At 32.6% G+C, this 18,288-nt stretch overlaps 1 protein-coding gene across 1 annotated transcript in view; it reads left to right on the top strand.

The window, feature by feature from the left end:
• Positions 1-18,288, top strand: part of DNAH8 (dynein axonemal heavy chain 8) — a 113,875-nt gene that overhangs the window by 58,871 nt on the left and 36,716 nt on the right. Inside the window, exons 50-64 of the mRNA XM_062490336.1 lie at positions 1,092-1,333; positions 1,416-1,556; positions 4,840-5,077; positions 6,084-6,226; positions 6,787-6,921; positions 9,137-9,259; positions 10,237-10,450; positions 11,009-11,118; positions 11,734-11,897; positions 13,794-13,986; positions 14,411-14,533; positions 16,206-16,336; positions 16,660-16,813; positions 17,258-17,422; positions 17,959-18,185. Of these exons, the coding sequence (XP_062346320.1) occupies positions 1,092-1,333; positions 1,416-1,556; positions 4,840-5,077; positions 6,084-6,226; positions 6,787-6,921; positions 9,137-9,259; positions 10,237-10,450; positions 11,009-11,118; positions 11,734-11,897; positions 13,794-13,986; positions 14,411-14,533; positions 16,206-16,336; positions 16,660-16,813; positions 17,258-17,422; positions 17,959-18,185 (2,503 nt within the window). The remainder of the gene's footprint in view (positions 1-1,091; positions 1,334-1,415; positions 1,557-4,839; positions 5,078-6,083; positions 6,227-6,786; positions 6,922-9,136; positions 9,260-10,236; positions 10,451-11,008; positions 11,119-11,733; positions 11,898-13,793; positions 13,987-14,410; positions 14,534-16,205; positions 16,337-16,659; positions 16,814-17,257; positions 17,423-17,958; positions 18,186-18,288) is intronic.

An 18,288-nucleotide genomic window follows, 5' to 3' on the forward strand; every position in this document is an offset into this window, starting at 1 on the left:
CTAACTTGTTCTAATGGCACTCTATTTATAATAATGTTATTCTTACAGTTTTACATACATTGATTGCCTGTATTTATATTTCAGTATTTTAGGATTGGCATACTGTGTTTCCACAGTGTTTTATTTGTATCTGAACAAATAAATGTATTAAACAAAGGGAATTCTTCTAGGGAACCTTCCTAGAAGGATGCTAATTTTAAAAAACAGTTTACTTTCTTACATTGAAAAATGCATTTGTTTTCTCTGTTAGAAAATTTCTTTATTCCAAATGAAGCCAGAATTCCAAAATTTAATTGCCAAACTTAGGTATTTACATGTATGTTTATATTTTGAAGTGTAAGAAAAATAACCAGATTTTAAGAACATAGCAGTGATCATAGGTTTCATTAACTTGAGAAGGACCTCTAAACTTTCAATGTCTCTTGTTTAGTTGCTCAGAGAACACTTATTTTAGCAACAAAATATTAAATTCCCCAACCTCCCTGTACTGTTGGAGTAGAGTTGGGGCAGAAGGAGGAAGAAGAAAGAGTTAATTAAGTTGTGAAGAAAGAGGTTGAATCTGGAGAAAGAAAATGGAGTGGGGTAAAGGTGTTCTAGGTGTTTGTCTTTGCTTCTCATCATCCATATCTAGGTTAATTTGCAATAAAATAATGTTTTCCAAGTGGTATCTGTTTTGCCTATGACAACTATGAAGTGATCTCCATCTCCCAGTCTTTATCTCACCCCACAAACATTTTCATTGTATTCATACATGCATATTCATTCATTCATTGATATTCATTGTATTCTCTCCCTCTGTCCTGTTGAGGGAGGATAGCACAGTTTCTATCTGGTAGCCAGCCACAGTAACAAATATTCAACACTAAAAAGGTGTATTTGTGCCCTCCTTTGCTACCAATTGTTTCAAAAATATTTCCTTAGCTAAGTATGTAATTTATTCAGTAATGAGCATCCATATAGATGGCAGAAATCACAATAAATAAAATAAATTTTTAGATCACATATAAGTTCCAAACCATCTTTTGTACGTGTATTTTCTTGTTTTTTCAACAATGTGATATGAGCTATCTCTCTTTTGATTATTTTTCCAGGTGAAAATGTGTTTCTGGTTTTAGATGGTCCTGTAGACGCCATCTGGATTGAGAATTTAAATTCAGTTTTGGATGATAACAAGACCCTCACTCTTGCAAATGGAGATCGGATTCCTATGTCTCCTTCGTGTAAGCTGCTATTTGAGGTCCACAACATCGAGAATGCCTCTCCAGCAACAGTTTCTCGAATGGGTATGGTCTTCATCAGTTCTTCTGTCCTCAGCTGGAGACCAATATTGCAGGTAAGATAATAATTGCTGTCTGCCCCTTATTATACCTTGCTATGCATTTAATACAGAACATTATTGTGGATATTTTTTTCAGGCGTGGCTGAAAAAACGTACTGCACAAGAAGCTGAACTTTTGCAAAGTTTGTATGACAGGATCTTTGAACCAGCATATACATATATGAAACTAAACCTTAATCCCAAAATGGAGCTTCTGGAATGTAACTACATTATGCAGGTAAAACAGATACTGCATGAATTTGTATGAATTGACTGATAATAGTTAAAAGTGCAGAAATAGCAAGGACAGCACAGCCTATATTGATAGCCATAAAATTTAATTTGAAAATATTGTCTCCTGACAAAAAAAAGCTCAAAATCAATATTTGTTTCTTGGGCAATATAAGAGGAAGTGTGAATATGTGCAGAAGAAAATTTCTCTTCTCTGTATTACTTCATACCTAGGCTAGTCTTCTAATGACTGGAATTTGCAAGCTTCAGTAAATTTCCAAAAGCATATGTTTAATAAGCTAGGGGATTCATTTTGGTTCTTTTAGTACCAAAAATTGTGATAAGGGTCGCCATATGTCTACTGGCATTGTCAACAGAGAGAAAGAATAATAACTCTATTTATCTTTTTATCTTCAGATGTAGTTGGTGTAATTCTGTCCATCAGTTCTTTCAAGGTCAATGTAGCAGTTTTTTTCCTCTCCTTTGCCATCAGTTGGAATTCTACCTTGAGTGGAGTCCAGATTATGTCAGTGAATTATTAATAATATAAATATGTGTTTGGCAGATTTTGCAAGACTTTCAGTCCTGTATTGCATATCTCCTGTTGATTTGTTTATGAGTCTGTTGTCATCTGCAGATTCTAAGTTTCCAGATTTTCCATTTGTCCATGTAATCTCCCTTTTATTTTGACACACTCATAAAAAATTCAGTGGTGCCCTTGAAGATGAGTCTAGACAAGGTAATGTTTTGGATAGCACTCCAGTTTAATGTTAAAGTACCGAATTTGCACCCAGTATATTTTTGCTGTACATTGGAGAGTTAGTTTCAGATTTTTTAGATTGTGAAGTATTTTACTGCAAACTAGCAGCCACAGTAAATGCTGGAGACCTTAACTGTGCAGTATCAAATGCAATTGGATTATCTTTAGAATTAAAGTCTCCAGGCAGAAACAACTGAACCGCTTATGATGTGCTCTCTCACTTTTGAGAGAGGTATTATTTTTCTTCTGCATTTCTTATCTGTGAAACTTCTGACTGAACTGAGCTTGTCTCTACAGAAGATTTTTTTCCTGTGTTCAAAAGTTTCTGATGTTTTTGATTAGTACTTGTTAGGAAGTGCCAGAAAGTCAGTGCTCTATTCATGCTGCTTGATCAGGGAAATATTTCCCTGATTTAAGCTGTGTTGAATGTTTGTTCTTGTGAATGAAAATCTATAGTAAGCTTCTGTCACATCTGTGACAAAGTAAATAACTCTTAGCAGGCTTCCATGCTTGTAATATCAAAGAGTCAGTGACGCCAGAGATTTTTAAACTCTATGTACCTTAAAATCCCAGGTTTGCCTTGGAATGGTCTCTGTGCATAAACCCTGTACCTTATCAGCCTCCTGATTTGTTTGGTCTTATGTCTCTCTAGCAATTGTAGGATTCAGGACCTGCAGCTTCTGTTTAGTGCATGCATTCTCAAAAATTACAACCAGTCAAAGCAGTTGCATCTGGAAGACTTGAATTTGTGTTACAAAATTCAGTTTTGGATGTTCACCCAAACATGCACATGTACCTGATTTTGTGCCATTTGTTAGCATTCACAAATTAAGTTGCCTGTTCTTGTACAAGAGCTTTATATTGGCTTCATATAATTGTGATCTCACGTTTGCTTTCCTCCTTGTAATTTTTCCACTGACTTTCTAACTCTTTATGCATCTTCTGGCCTGCTCATTAGGTAGACAAATATCATTTACCTTAGGAGATTCAACACCAGTTTTTTCTTTAGAGTTATCCTGCCTATGAGCCTGTTGGAAAAGTCAGTAAACTTGTAGCTAAAGGTGATCTGATTGATATAGTCTGCATGAAGGATCAAAGGTGTTTGACATCATTCTTTACCAGGCATTTACATTGATGCTAAATAATCATAGAAGGAGTTTCTTTTCTAGATAAACAATGTATTGGAAGATAGGAAATGTGTGACTGGATTATCAATTCTCAGGAAAGACAGAAATTATCACTTATCCTGAGGCACCTTTGCTGGGATTAGTGCTGCTCAAAATGTTCATAAACAATTTGGAAAAGTTTTAGGTGAAGAAATTTATTGATGATACTAGATTATTCAGGTTATTAAGGACAAAACAACTAACCATGAAGAACTGTAGACGGACTTTATGAGACTGAATAAATAGGTAATAAAATGGCAAATGAAATCCAGTGAAGATAAGCATGAAGGAGTTCACACAGGAAGAAAACAAACTGTTCAATGCCATGAATAGCAGACCTATGGGACATCTTGCCAAAGGCTGTAACAGACAATAAAAGTTTATGTAGGCTCCATACCAACCTTGCTAGTTTCAGTGTGGAAAAAAACACATGGGATTGCAAAAGCAGAAAAAGTGTGTGTTGTTCAGAAAGTCACAAGCCAAAGAGGGTACCAACAGGCAGTACTACCCCAGCACCACCACAAGCCAAGAGATATTGTTTTCTTTTACTCTTTTCCATTTCTGGCCACTGTTGCAAAGGAGATGCTGGGCAAGCATTAGATGTGTTACTGTATTTCTTCCCTCTCCAAAGATGAGATGCAAGACAGAATAAAGAGTACTAATTTCAAGAGTGTTCTGAAAAATCTGTTTCACTGTTAAAAAGATGCATTTTGAAACAGTATGCTTCACACTGACTTTTATAGAAAGGGAGTACAAATAGGGTTACCTAAGGGAGTCAAACATCCAAATTCATAAGCAACATCACAAAATTGTAGATAACAAGTTACTATTTTTCTAGAATCTGGACTCTAGTTCCTAAGAAACAGAGTGAAGCAATCACATAATAGAATAATTGAATCTCTTTTCTTAAAAATGAAAAAAAATAGAAGTTAAAGTGATAGATACATAAATTGGGCCAAAATTGAGATAAATACAGCTGACAGATGCTGAAAATTCTTCCATCCTTAAAAATGGAAAGAAATGGCTAGGCTTCACCTCTTCTTGGAGTTCTGAATATTATAAAATCCCTTAAAAAGCTTTGTTACCCTAGTTCACAAATGGCTTTTATTTTGTAGGCGTAATTTAAAAGGGTAACTGATGATCAAATTACCGAAGTAATTTTGAAAATTTTGTTCAGTTCTATATAGCTATATTTAATAAATTTTATTTGGTTTGTTGTTCTGAATTTTATGCTTGGTGGTTTTTTGTAATCTGTATTGATTAAAATTTTGAATACATATAAATAATTCATGTGCATACATATATAGGTAAATAAAAACTGACTATATAATATTTTCTAAATGCATATTTTAAAATATTTTCAGTCTATTAATCTTCTGGAGGGCTTGATTCCAGCAAAGGAAGAACGTGGTGGATCAGCTACACAGCGTCTGCATAGATTATTCAACTTTGCAATAATGTGGAGTTTAGGTGCCCTTCTGGAGCTGGACAGTAGAGATAAACTTGAAGCCTTCATTAGAGCTCATGATAATAAATTAGACTTACCAAAAATCCCACGTGGCAGCAATCAAACGATGTATGAGTTTTATGTTAATGATTGTGGTAAGAAAAAGAACCAACATTGTTTTTTAAACTGTCATTTTAGAACTCTGTTACTGCTTTAGTCCTTATTATACAGTCCTATGAGTTGAGGTTTTTTGACAGTGTAGTGTCAGAACATTTGTGGATGTGAGAAGTCAGAGACAAGATATAGAAGTCAGAGACAAGACATAGAGCACTTATTGCTAACATTTTATTATTTCTTTTTAATTTCCTTCTTACAAACTACTTTTCTATTAATTTAACCAGCCTGCAATTTGTAGATAATTTGTGCTAAGGCTGGTTCAGTCTAGCATAATATTATTTTATACTTAATTTTCTTACAGCTAGATGTTTTTGTTAAAGGAATAAAATCTGATTTTAATTTTGCTTAGTAATTATTACTGACATCTAATAATTTGCCATAAATCTGAAATGTTATAGAATTATAAGAATAATGAGATATTTTGATTCTTGATATTTTGGATAGTGTGCTATTTTCTAGAACAAATTTTTAACTAGCACGCACAACTGTTGTCACAAAATACATACTGTTATGACAGTGTTTTCTCTTCTGAAGAAATTAGTTTCTCTCTTATCCAGATTATTATGTTTTTGCCAGCAACAATGATTTAGTGTACAGATATGCTATCCATATTGTCATGTTTTGTAATTTTTCACGAGCAGTGTGAGAATTAGTTTCTAGGCAAACATTCTTCTGGGTTTTTATTTAGATAAGTATATATAAATTTAATAAATACATCTACATTTAGTAGGATCATAGACTCATTACAGGTCATGACTAAGAATGTCCTTTGTTAGGTGCATTTTAGATGAATTTGATAAAATTTATCCCTTTTTATACTTTATAGTGTTCTACCCACAATATCTGTTTTTAAAATTATTGTATTAAATTATTGTATTAATGAAATATTGAACGTATTGAACATGATCAGAATGTTATTAAATTTTCCACTTTTTTTTTTTTTTTTTTTTTTTTTTTTTTTTTTTTAATGTGTGGTCATTTCAGGTGCCTGGGAGCACTGGAGTAATAGAGTTCAGGAATTTGTTTATCCAACAGATCATGTCCCAGACTATGCATCTATTCTGGTTCCAAATGTTGACAATACCAGAACTCAGTTTTTGATAAACACAATTGCAAAACAAAAGAAGGTAAGTACAGGATTACGTATTTTAGTATATACCTACTATATAAAATAAATAGAAAACTACTTAAAAAGTAACGGGCTGTTACAATCTTTGTTCATCTTGTCATCATCGTCTCCAGTCATTGCTTCCCAGGTGCATCATTATATTGTTCTTTTTTATTTTCTTAACATGGACCTTCTCGTGCATTATTTTTGTGCATGAACAAAACTTTAAAATATAAAGGAAGGAATTTACAGGAAGCCTTCTTAAGGTCATCCACTAAAAGAGATTGTTACGGCAGATGTGTCAGAAACTGGAAGAAGTTTGGTAATTGGAAGAAAATCCTCTAGAACATTCTAGTTTCCCCCTTTCCCTTTTAACTCTCCAAAGAAATTTCTTGGAGAATCTATGTGGGATGAAAAGCACATATGGTCTAGGTGCATATGGAGACAAGAGAAACCTATCAAAAAACCATAAGGTTTAAAAATAGACACAGAAACTATTATTTTCTTTAAAATAGGTCTGTTACGCATATATAAAAATAAGTTTTGACATTACTTATATAGTTTAAATATCTGTTGCAGGCTGTATTGCTCATAGGAGAACAGGGGACTGCGAAGACAGTCATGATTAAAGGATATATGAAGAGATATGATCCAGAGGAGCATTTGTCAAAAAGTCTAAACTTTTCATCTGCCACTGAACCATTTATGTTTCAGGTAAAAGTATAGATTTGAAACAATCTTGTATACCATTTCCTTGCTAAGTGTATAAAGGGTACTTAATTCTGATGAGAAGTGATTTAGAATTAAATTCCAAAGGATCATGTTTGTCTACGTCACTGCAATATTTCAGAAAATTCTATTAAAATTTATTTTTGTAGATCAGAGTAAAATATAGTCACTCACATAGATATATATATATTCATGATTGCTGTGTATTTTTTCATTATGAAGTTACAAGAACTGATTTTCTTGCTAAGACTTTCAATTTTCTTTTTAGATTTTTGGTTATACTTTGGGTGTTTTTTCTGTTTCTTTAGTATATAGTATTAATTTTAATTTTTGTTAAATAAAGAATAGATTTCAACCTTTAGATAATTTTATTTGTCCTCAGCTCAGGAGTAACTACCGCATCTGAAATTCAATCTTTAAAGACCTCTAGCATAACAACTTTGTAGAGATTTCTCTTTCCCAATGTAACTGATAAAAATCCACATAAAGAGAAAATATGCTGTGCATAGTTTTTTCAAGTGAATGAAAGGATGTTTTATGACACTGTTGTATGATATTACTAATTTGCTGGGATGTGATTCTGTAAGTTAAATTGGCTTCATTATCAGTTCAATGCAATGAATACATGGTGATGAGCCTCTGGTAGCAAAAAATAATTTGTTTTGGGATATTTCTTGATTAAAAAATCTATTTGTGGAATAGGTCTTACAAACACCATTCCAAAATTAGGCATCTTTTTTTTTTTTTTCAGAAGTTAATGTAAATGTTATTAAGAAAATGGTAAAAAATAATGGATTATGCACCTATTTTTTAAAAAAAATTCAGACTCTGAGAATGGCTGCTGAGTTTTTCCCAGCAGGTATTCTTATGTGTAAGATCTCTGGCCATGGTTTGTATTAAAATGAGAGAGAATAAGGCAGCTGTCCTTTCATGCTTGCAAGGCTTATTGAACAGTCAGCATCTGAGATACTTTTATCTCAGTAAAGCGTCCTTTAATGAAGATATTATGGGTCCTTAGAACGTTCTTGGAAGTAAATCCCAGACTTGCTGGTCTGTGGCACAGAGGGTGTGTGAGAGGACCTTGGTGTGCCTTGTCTGTGCTGCAGTCCTGCGGCACCTCAGAGGAGGGGACCCTTAGTGGTGAGTTAGCTCAAGGCGTGGCTCACTCTGCTGCTTTCCAATGGAGAGATGTAGCAGAAAAGCTGGTGAAATGCTTCTAGTCAATTGAAAAAGTTACACTCAAGATTTTTTCTTTCTTTTTTTTTTTTTTTTTTAATTTTGAGTCACCATTCTGAGGCCATTTGAAAAGGTTGTGTGCTTTTTTTATGCATTAGACGTGCTATAAAGTTCTTCATTTCTTATGTAACCACTCATCAGCTTCTCTTTTTGACCTTAATCACATGTACTTTGTATGTCTGTATCTAAAGTACTCGTCAATATGCTATTGTAAAAATAGGACAAAAACATTGGACAAAACATAATTCTGTTTTCTGTTTCAAAAATACTATTAGTACATTTGCCTTTATGACAGCACATGCTGCATTACTCATGTAGGCTGATGTTTGTGCTTTTATAAAGAAAATATTACTTGTCTAAGGTACCATCTTATAAGGTATTTTTTCCTGTCATTGTTTATATATCTTTAGAAAGACTGTAGAGCTGTAGAACTTTGAAGAAACATTTCTGTTATATATACTTACTTGCCTATTGCATCCTATTTCTTACCACGAAAATATTACAATTTTGTATTACATCCCTCACAAGACTCCTGCGAAATCAAAATTAAAGAAATCTAAGTTGCCTCCATGTATTCTGCAGTTGTACTGCAAGTATTAAACAAGTGATATTAGTTAGGGAAATTATAATGCTGATAATGAAATCATAATTTCTAAGTTTGGAAATTTTTTAAAAACCTCTGATAGCCAGAGGTGGGCTGCAGGACAGGAGTTGGGTTCCTTAGGAACTGGGTTCCTTAATACTAGAATTAAAGATGAAATTGCTAACAAAAAGAGGGAATCATTGACTGAGTGCAATAGCAGGTTTTTCAACAGTGCTTTGTTGAAATAAAGCATAAAATGTTGCCTATCTCATATATAAAATATATAATATATAATTATATTTTATCAATTATAAAATTATATATAAAACATCAAATATTGTTGCTTTAGATATAAAATGAGAACTTCCTTTCTCTTTTTAGAGAACAATAGAGAGTTACGTGGACAAACGCGTTGGAAGTACTTATGGACCTCCTGGGGGCAGAAAGATGACTATTTTTATTGATGATATCAATATGCCATTTATCAATGAATGGGGAGATCAGGTCAACTTCTTTAATATTTATTACCTCTTCTCAAATTGCTGTGCTTTTTATATATATACATATAAGAATCAGTAGACTTATTTAATACTTTAATTAATTGTTGGGAATGCTTTATAAGTTTGGTACACTGACACACATTAAAAAGAGATCAAATTAGGTTTACTGATCAGACATGTAATGTAATGATGCCATATTTTACATAATCTCCAATTCCTTATTTTTTTAAGACTAAACAAAAATCAGTACCCTACTAAAGTAGCACATTATCAAGTTCAACATTGACATTAAACTGAGAGCACCAATAAATAAATTTCTGCTAATAGAAAGGCCAGTTCCTTGGAGAGAGAAATAAAGGATATGAAAAACTCAAGGCCTCCACTAGGTCTTGTATTATGGCCCCAAGACACAGCTGAAATATTTTTGATGGGATAATAGTTTGTGGTTGGTGACATGCCACGGATCATGCTGGTTTTGGTGGGGTATGTGAGCACATATATAAGGCTTGCTGAATATCATTGGAGCACTTGCTAAGGGGAAAGCTCTGGAGCTGTAGAGAGGAATGAAGAGTGAAAAACCTTTCCAAAAGAAGCATAAAAGAATCTGTTGTTTTGCTTCAAAGGGGAGAGCTGAAAATCATAGATGGAACATCTCTAGCTGAATTTCCAGCAACAAAATAAGGAACAAAACCATTTTTCCCCCAGTTCATTTCTTTAATTTTGTTTAGTTCAAGAGAATACAAAAACATTTTCTTGATATTATATGGCAGTAGAGCTCTGAAACAATTTTCCTGCCATTTAAAATAACATAAGCCAAGATCTTCCATTTTACTAAGGAAGCTAGCTTAACCTGGTTTTAGATTAAGGTAACAATACCTCTCTATGGATTGTAGAATTACAAAAATAAGTTGAATGATCATGGTCTGTTTTCTTATTTTCTTGCATAAATTTCTGATTTGTACAACTTACATAAATTTACAGATAACAAATGAAATTGTCCGTCAGATGATGGAAATGAGAGGAATGTACAGCTTGGATAAACCTGGAGACTTCCTTACAATTGTAGATGTACAAATTATAGCAGCAATGATACATCCTGGAGGAGGCCGTAATGATATTCCCCAGCGTTTAAAAAGACAGTTTAGTGTATTTAACTGTACATTGCCATCCAATGCATCCATCGACAAAATTTTTGGTACTTTTTTTCTTTTATTTTTGTACAGTTTATTTCCCTTTTTAATGGACTTAAAATTTATAAAAGTATGCTTTCTTTCTCACTTTCATCATGCAAATTCAGAGTTCTTCCAGTAAGGCAACTGAAGATGTGATACAGCAAAAAAAAAAATAGTGCTGTGGAAGAGAAATGAAACCCTTTAAATTCTTGTCTTTCTAACTTTGGGCAAACAAATGTTAAGAAAGTAATGACATTTCCTGGAAGACTTTGAGCAGTTCTGTTTATGTGTAGGTTAACATTCCACCTCTGATCTGTCTGAAAAGCACTCTGTTGCTAAATTTCTCAATTCTGCTATTGCTGTCAATACAGGAAATGGCAGAAACCCAGCACTTCCTGCTCAATGTTTCTATACCAATTCAGAAAAGCCATAGACAACAGAGAAAAGTAATTTCATCTGTAGTTTTAAATTATATTTTACCAAGTAATGCTTTAAATAAGCACCTATTTCTCTTGCTCACGACCTACCTTATTATATTCTATAAACTGAGATTAATTGTTTATTATATCTTGTATTTTCAGGTATAATTGCCACTGGATACTTTCATCCTTGTAGAGAATTCAACTCTGAAGTATGTGAAATGGTGGAAAAATTGGTCTCAACAGGCAGGATATTGTGGCAGCGGACAAAGGTATAAATTCAAGGAAAGTTTCATCTCTGAATAGTGACTATTAGTTTAGTTTAGGCAACTATTTCTTAATGTCACATATAGAAAAATGCAAACACAAAAACAAACCACCCCAGCCCCTCAAAAAAAAAAAGGAAATAAAAAAAAAATTTAAAAAAACAAAAAAACAGAGGATGGGTTACAATGTTTTCAAGATGAAATGTGGATAATAGCAGATTTCAGTATACAAGACAGAGGAATGGAAGTATCAGTCCATTCGCTCCTACAAGTTAATTTGTGCTACCCAAAGCTTTAATCCCCATAGCTAAGGAACTGGGAGTGACATTCTTTACAAATTGTAATTTTTAATTTATAAAACCAGGGCAACACTTGAAAAATTTGCATGTTGTAAGTCATGATGTTCTACATTTAGTAATAGAGCCTGCATTCAAACAATTAGATACTCTTGGTGACTTTTTAAAAGAGTTTTCCCACAGTACTATGTGTGAAAATTAGGTTTGGGTTGTTTTGTGTGTTTTATATGTGTTATTAATGATGAAGTTTGAAGTTATAAATTTTATTATTATTGATTCTTTCTAGGTGTTACTGGTTTTGAATATTAACAATATTTTTCTTTAGGCAAAGATGTTACCTACACCATCTAAATTCCACTATATCTTCAACCTTCGAGACCTTTCTAGAATTTGGCAAGGAATGTTATCTATAAAGGCAGAAGAATGCACAACCAGCACTGTTATCCTAAGACTTTTTAAACATGAATGTACCAGAGTAATTGCTGACAGGTATAATAATTATAGCATTTTATATTTAAGAGATTTAGCCATTTACTTCATTTATGCTCATACATCTGTAAAACTTCTAAATATTATAAATCTTAATCGGCCAATATGAAAAATTTTATCTTATTTTACATACAGTCTGTGTTAAGGTATTATTCCAACAAATGTCATGGTATGTACAGACAGATGAATGTAGTAACTGAATGGAAAACATGAAAATATCTACATATTATGTATTTTAACCTACTTCACCTCCATTTTTGCTGCACTCAGCCTATTCCACAATAGCAAAGAGAATTTCATGGTGTCCTAAATTTATATGCATAGGATAATTTAAAATTGCTTTGCTCTCCCCACAGGAAAAAAAAAACCCAGGACTGCATGCTTATTAGTAAAAATTGGCCCATTTCCTATAAATATATTTGAAAATATTAATGAAACAGATATAGCTATGACCTGTATGTTTTGAAAATCAGAATTATCTTTCTGTTCATTGTGTTTCAATTTCTTGTGAAATTCTAGATGTAGCACTATAGCTGCTGCTAAAAACCTGACCTATACCCACTACTACAGTGAGTAGTTATAATTAATACATTTTTTTTCTTACTCTGATGCCCTGAAGAATAGCATTCACGATATTTATAAAGCAATATTTTATGCATAAAGTATTAAATATTGACTCTTAAAAACAGTTATGTCTATTTTCTTATACTTCACTGACTTTACAAAGATATCACACAGTGAAAGTAATGACAACTATTTTGCCATGGACATAAGAAGGCATTTTAGAGGACTTTTGCTTTTAGTTGCACCTAATAGGTTTTTAATTGAAAAGTGATCAGACATTAGCTGCCTTGACTAGAATGTTTTCAGTATTCAACATAGCTACAAAATTTTAAAATAGAATTTATCTGTTTCAAGATGCTGACTACTTAAATGTAGTCTGGTGAAGATGATTTGGTGTAGTAGCAGGCAAGAAAAATACATAATGATTGTATTCTAGCAGGATCAGCTTGAATCATATTATTCAGTTAACTTGTCAACAAATATATACAAATAATTTTTTTCTGTACTTTGATATTCACAGTTTGAATTAACTTTTTAACTTTTTTTTTTTTTTTGGATGAGGTGGTTCTTGTCTTTTACATTTACTCCTAAGTAAATTTACATTTTACTGCTAAGTGTAATTACATTTTACAGTTACTCCTAAATAGCATTCTTCATTGCTTCACTGATAATCATAAGCAGAGTAGTCGAAGGTCTGATCAATATTGAAATCAGATTGAATCTGTTAAGGGAAGCAGATCAAGTTTCATTTACACAATGAAATGTAGTCACTAGTATATGTTTCCAGACTTTAATTACTCCCCTCAACCCCAATGTGTATTCCTCTCTGGTATTTATGGATTTTTGTGCAAGAGGTGTTGAGAATGGAGTCAGGTGGTAGTGGCATATTCTACCTTCCTTTCACTATTCCTTGTCTAATTGCAGTTTCATAGGCAGTGTTATGATACCATAAATTATGCTGGTCTGCTGCAGGCTGAAAGATGATAAGGCTCACTTAGCCATGGTTATTTGGGAAAGCATTTACCTTTTTTCAACCTTTTTGTTCTGAAAAATTGCATGGTCTGTCATAATCTCATTCTTGGTGAAAGTTGGAAAATCAAATTATTTTGTTTTATATTGCATGCCACTGAATATAGTATGGAAGCACTTGTTTTTTGAACACTGCCTAATCTGTTTCTGTGACTACTGTGTAGTATCCATTGTCTAATATGTATTTTTCTGTAAAATGTTTAAGGTTTTTTTTTCATTTTTTTTCTTACTATTTAATTACCTGCTTTCTCTCTATATAACTAGAAATATTTTTTGAAATTTGTATTAATTTATGGTTTTCAGGTTTAATACACCTGAAGATACAGCCTGGTTTGAAAAAACTATTGATAAAACAATTGAGGAATATGTGGAGGCAGATTTAAGTGAAGTTCTCCAAGCTGAACCGTATTTTGTAGATTTTTTACGGGATGAGCCTGAACCAACTGGTGAAGAACCAGAAGACGTTGAGCTTCAAGCACCAAAAGTTTATGAGGAGGTATTTCACTTTATGCATCAAATATTAGGCACCAAAGCTTTCCTTTAAACATTAAGTGTGTTATATTGCTGAACTCATGCAATACAGGAAGTTTTGCTGAATAGCTACCACATTTCTTATGAAAATATATCTAGATTTTCCTGGTTAGCATGCAATAAATAATTTTAGTGATGTTACATTTAATAATGATGTATAAATATGGTCTATTTTTTCCTGTTCTCTTTGCTTCCTTTTTCCTTCCACCCTTAGCAAAAAAAAAAATCTGTTTAAACACAGCTACAATAATTATGGTGGATTAGCAAGATGATATCATTACACATGGCCAACACATAAAACTGAAGTTTGTGTAAAAAATATCAGGGGAGTTTTAAAATTCCTAAGTGCCCTACTAGTGTTGTTACAGAATTTTATTTTTTTTTTCCAGATTCCAAGCTATGAATTCCTTTGTAACAAATTGCGGGCATATCAGTCACAATACAATGAAAATATTAGAGGGTCGTTTCTTGATTTGGTGTTTTTCAAGGATGCAATGACACATCTTATTAAGGTTTGGTATTGCTACTTCTTTCTTTGTTTAACTGTTGTAACAGTGTTCTTTGTCCTTTGTCTTTTTGGACAAGCTATTCTTAGAAGGCACATTGTGAAAAGCCATTCTTACCCCCAAACTGCTTTGCCATCTTTGCATGGTCATTCTCGAGAACTAGGAAAGAGCTCCAGACATTTTACCTGTTTGCATGTTTTGTAATAAATTTCTCATTTAAATGTCTGTTTAAACTTCTATGTATTCAGACTGATGAAAATTTTCCTCAGTAAGAAAGGTGAGACCATAAATAAAGACATTCATATTATCTATATAAAAGTTTTTAATCATTTAGAATTCAGAGAATGCTTTAAATGTGTCTGTACTTGAGAGGGGACGAAAACAAGCTGAGGTAGAATCTGACTGGATGAGAGACGTGAAAGGAAATATAAATTAGGGCTGCAATAGAATCAATGTGTAAGGTAGAGTTTAAGGTAGTGTGTAGGCCTCAACTAACAATCATTTGTTCTCCTACTCAGAAAGGAATATATAGGAAAAGAATTAATCTGAAATCAAAATCAGATTCATGGGGGTGAAATGCAGGCAAAGTATGAGATTTGTGTCTCAGTTTTAAGTAGTGCTATCTCAGGAACTGCGTTGACTGGATGATCTGATTTACTGAAAGGCACACAGAAGTTGCAGTGAAACAAAACCAGAAGTTTTGTCTCTAGTTGACCTCAGATTAAGTAAATGTTTGTTGCTTTGCTTTTAAACAGAAGTAAATAAATTTATTTTTAAATATGGTTCACATAATTCTAGGAAAATTTCAGAAGACCTTGAAAGCCTCTGACATTCTTTTCTTATTGGCAAGTTTTAGCCAGAATATCTTCTATATGCAATTAGTGACAGCAGGGCTCCTTTCTACCTAAAGTTACAATAAATTTAGTCACCCACTTAATTTCATCTTTGGACTACTTTAATATAGTTATCTGGATAGGCTCAGAGGAAAGTGTGCAGTAAGCTAAAATTTTATAAAAGATGAAAATTAATATATTAATATATTTTGAAGACTTGATGTAGATGCCAGTCTTTTGCATTTTGTGCATAATTTACATGTGGACCAAAATAAGATATAGAATCTTAAAAGGAATAGTGAACTACGTATCATAAAGCCAAAGAAGATGTGTCAAAAAACAATAGAATAGTGAATTTGTAATTCAGCTTTTGTATCTGGAGACTTGGTAAGAAAACTATCACAAAAGAAATGTTGAAATTAGGTAGACTAGAAGATAACATTAAAGCATAGTTTAACTGTGTTCAAGTCTTTCAGACTACTAAAATTAGTAATGTATTATGTTTATTCTCCTAGCTGAAGGTATTTATTGATATTTTGAAACACATTCAGGATGATGTCTTCAACATAAAGTGGAGCTCAAAATGTCCCCTTTCATGTATTTAAATCCTATGTGTAACTGATTATAACCATCCTATATTCTTACATGCAACTTCTTCATTAGACACACAAAATTCCTATAGAATTTACAAGTGTTCTTTTGAGGAAAAATGTTCTGCAAGTACCCTTTTAATAATTTTTACATTGTATTATAGTAAACTAACCATAAAGCATAATAGATTTTAAATCTTGCCAGCTAACATTTAAATTAATTACTGATATTTTTCTTTATTATTTCCTCTATAGGTTTCCCGAATTATTCGGACAGCATATGGAAATGCTTTACTTGTTGGAGTTGGTGGTTCTGGAAAACAAAGTCTCTCAAAGTTAGCCTCCTTCATTGCTGGCTATAAAATATTTCAGATCACTTTAACCAGGTAAAAAGTGCAAGAATTATATAAATCACATTTATGGTGTTGCTTTGTCTTTACTTGGCCACAGATTTTTCTCCTTTTTTTCTTTTTCTTTATTTTCATCACCATTGGAAAATTATTGAAAACAATACACTTTAATCTGGTTTGTATACAATACTGGATTTATTTTGACTTGAAAGAAGTAGACCATGTGTTCACTATCCCTGCACCAAAATATGTGTGATTAAAAGTATGTTTGCTATGTCATTATAAAATAGTATAATCAAAAAAAGAGCAGTATTCTGAGTTGTTTTGAATTAACAGGAAATGTACCTTATCTCTCCTAGATCCTATAACGTAACTAATCTGTCAGAAGATTTAAAAGTATTATATAGAACAGCTGGACAGGAAGGACAAGGTATCACCTTTATTTTCACTGATAATGAGATAAAAGAGGAATCATTTTTGGAATATGTAAATAATCTGCTGTCTTCAGGAGAGGTAAGGGTCTCAGCCTCACAGGCAATGTGCTCTAGAGGCAGGGTGCTGTAGAATTTGTTCTCACTACTTTATTTATCTTGGTAATACATTGTAGAATCAAAACTTATTAAAATATTTCAGCTTTTTAAAAAAGGAGTGCTCTGGATATGTAGTTTCTTTATTTCAGTGTAAGCCAGGAGAATACAAAAGGAGCCGTGGTTGGTATTTCAGTAACCTTTTATTAAATGATGATTCAGTTGCCAGTCAAGTTCTATACTCTTCTGGAGTTGGACTTCTTAGTTTCCACTGGAGTTTCATAAGTCTAAACCAGTGGATTTTAGTCTAAACTGTGTGTATGCAGAGAGAGAGAGAGAGAGAGAGACAGATTTCAACAGGCAAATATTTATAAATTCTATAATAATGACATCCATTCAGTTATTAACAACTTTTTATTTTATAAAAAAGATTTCTAATTTATTTGCTCGGGATGAATTGGATGAAATCACCCAATCATTAATACCTGTGATGAAAAAAGAGCTGCCTCGGCATCCTCCTACCTTTGACAATCTTTATGAGTACTTTCTAAGTCGGGCAAAGAAGAACTTACATGTTGTCCTCTGCTTTTCTCCAGTAAGTTTTTTCTACATATCTGTTTCTATTCAAGCTTTATATTTTTAAGGGAGTTCAAGATGCACAGAAAGATTACTGAAATCTGGTTGTAGTGGCTGAGAAAATGAAAGGAATAGTGCAGCTGTGAGAACTTAATAGCAAAATACTTAAAAATAAATAATTTCTTACAAGTTAGTGTTTTTATTTTTTTTTTCCTCTCACATATTCTTTCCTAATACATGTCAGCAAATGCATTTTTGTGAAATTCTGGCTATTAACTGGAAAACAGTATTTTATTGGTCATTAAAATATATTATTTGATGCTTCAAAATATTAAAACCATATATATTTGTAATGAACATCTTTCATCAAATTTCATGAATGTTGAATATCAGAAATTACACAGAACTCTGTTTGAGGAGAAAAAAATGTCAGGGTGTTCTAAGCAGAAAATGATCAAGAAAAAATAGACTATTTAATTGTTTATACTAATTAAAGACTTTCATTGACCTTTGTTTAAGAATCATATTGCTAACCAACAGTGATTCTCTCTTCAGGTTGGTGAGAAGTTCCGTGCACGTTCTTTGAAGTTTCCTGGTCTGATATCAGGGTGCACCATGGATTGGTTCAGTCGATGGCCCAGGGAAGCTCTTGTAGCTGTGTCCAACTATTTTCTTTCAGAATTTAATATGGTCTGTGCTCCAGCAGTTAAAACAGAAATAGTACAAACCATGGGTATCTTTCATGATATAGTTTCAGAAAGCTGTGAAAATTATTTCCAAAGGTAATATTTTCTATGAATGCAATAATTAATCTTAAAAATGTTGCTGCTGACAGTGTTTTTTGAACTCGTGTTATATGTATCAATAAACGTATTTTAAAGGTAA

Source organism: Cinclus cinclus, chromosome 3 (genome assembly GCF_963662255.1).
Source record: "Cinclus cinclus chromosome 3, bCinCin1.1, whole genome shotgun sequence".
NCBI lineage: Eukaryota > Metazoa > Chordata > Aves > Passeriformes > Cinclidae > Cinclus > Cinclus cinclus.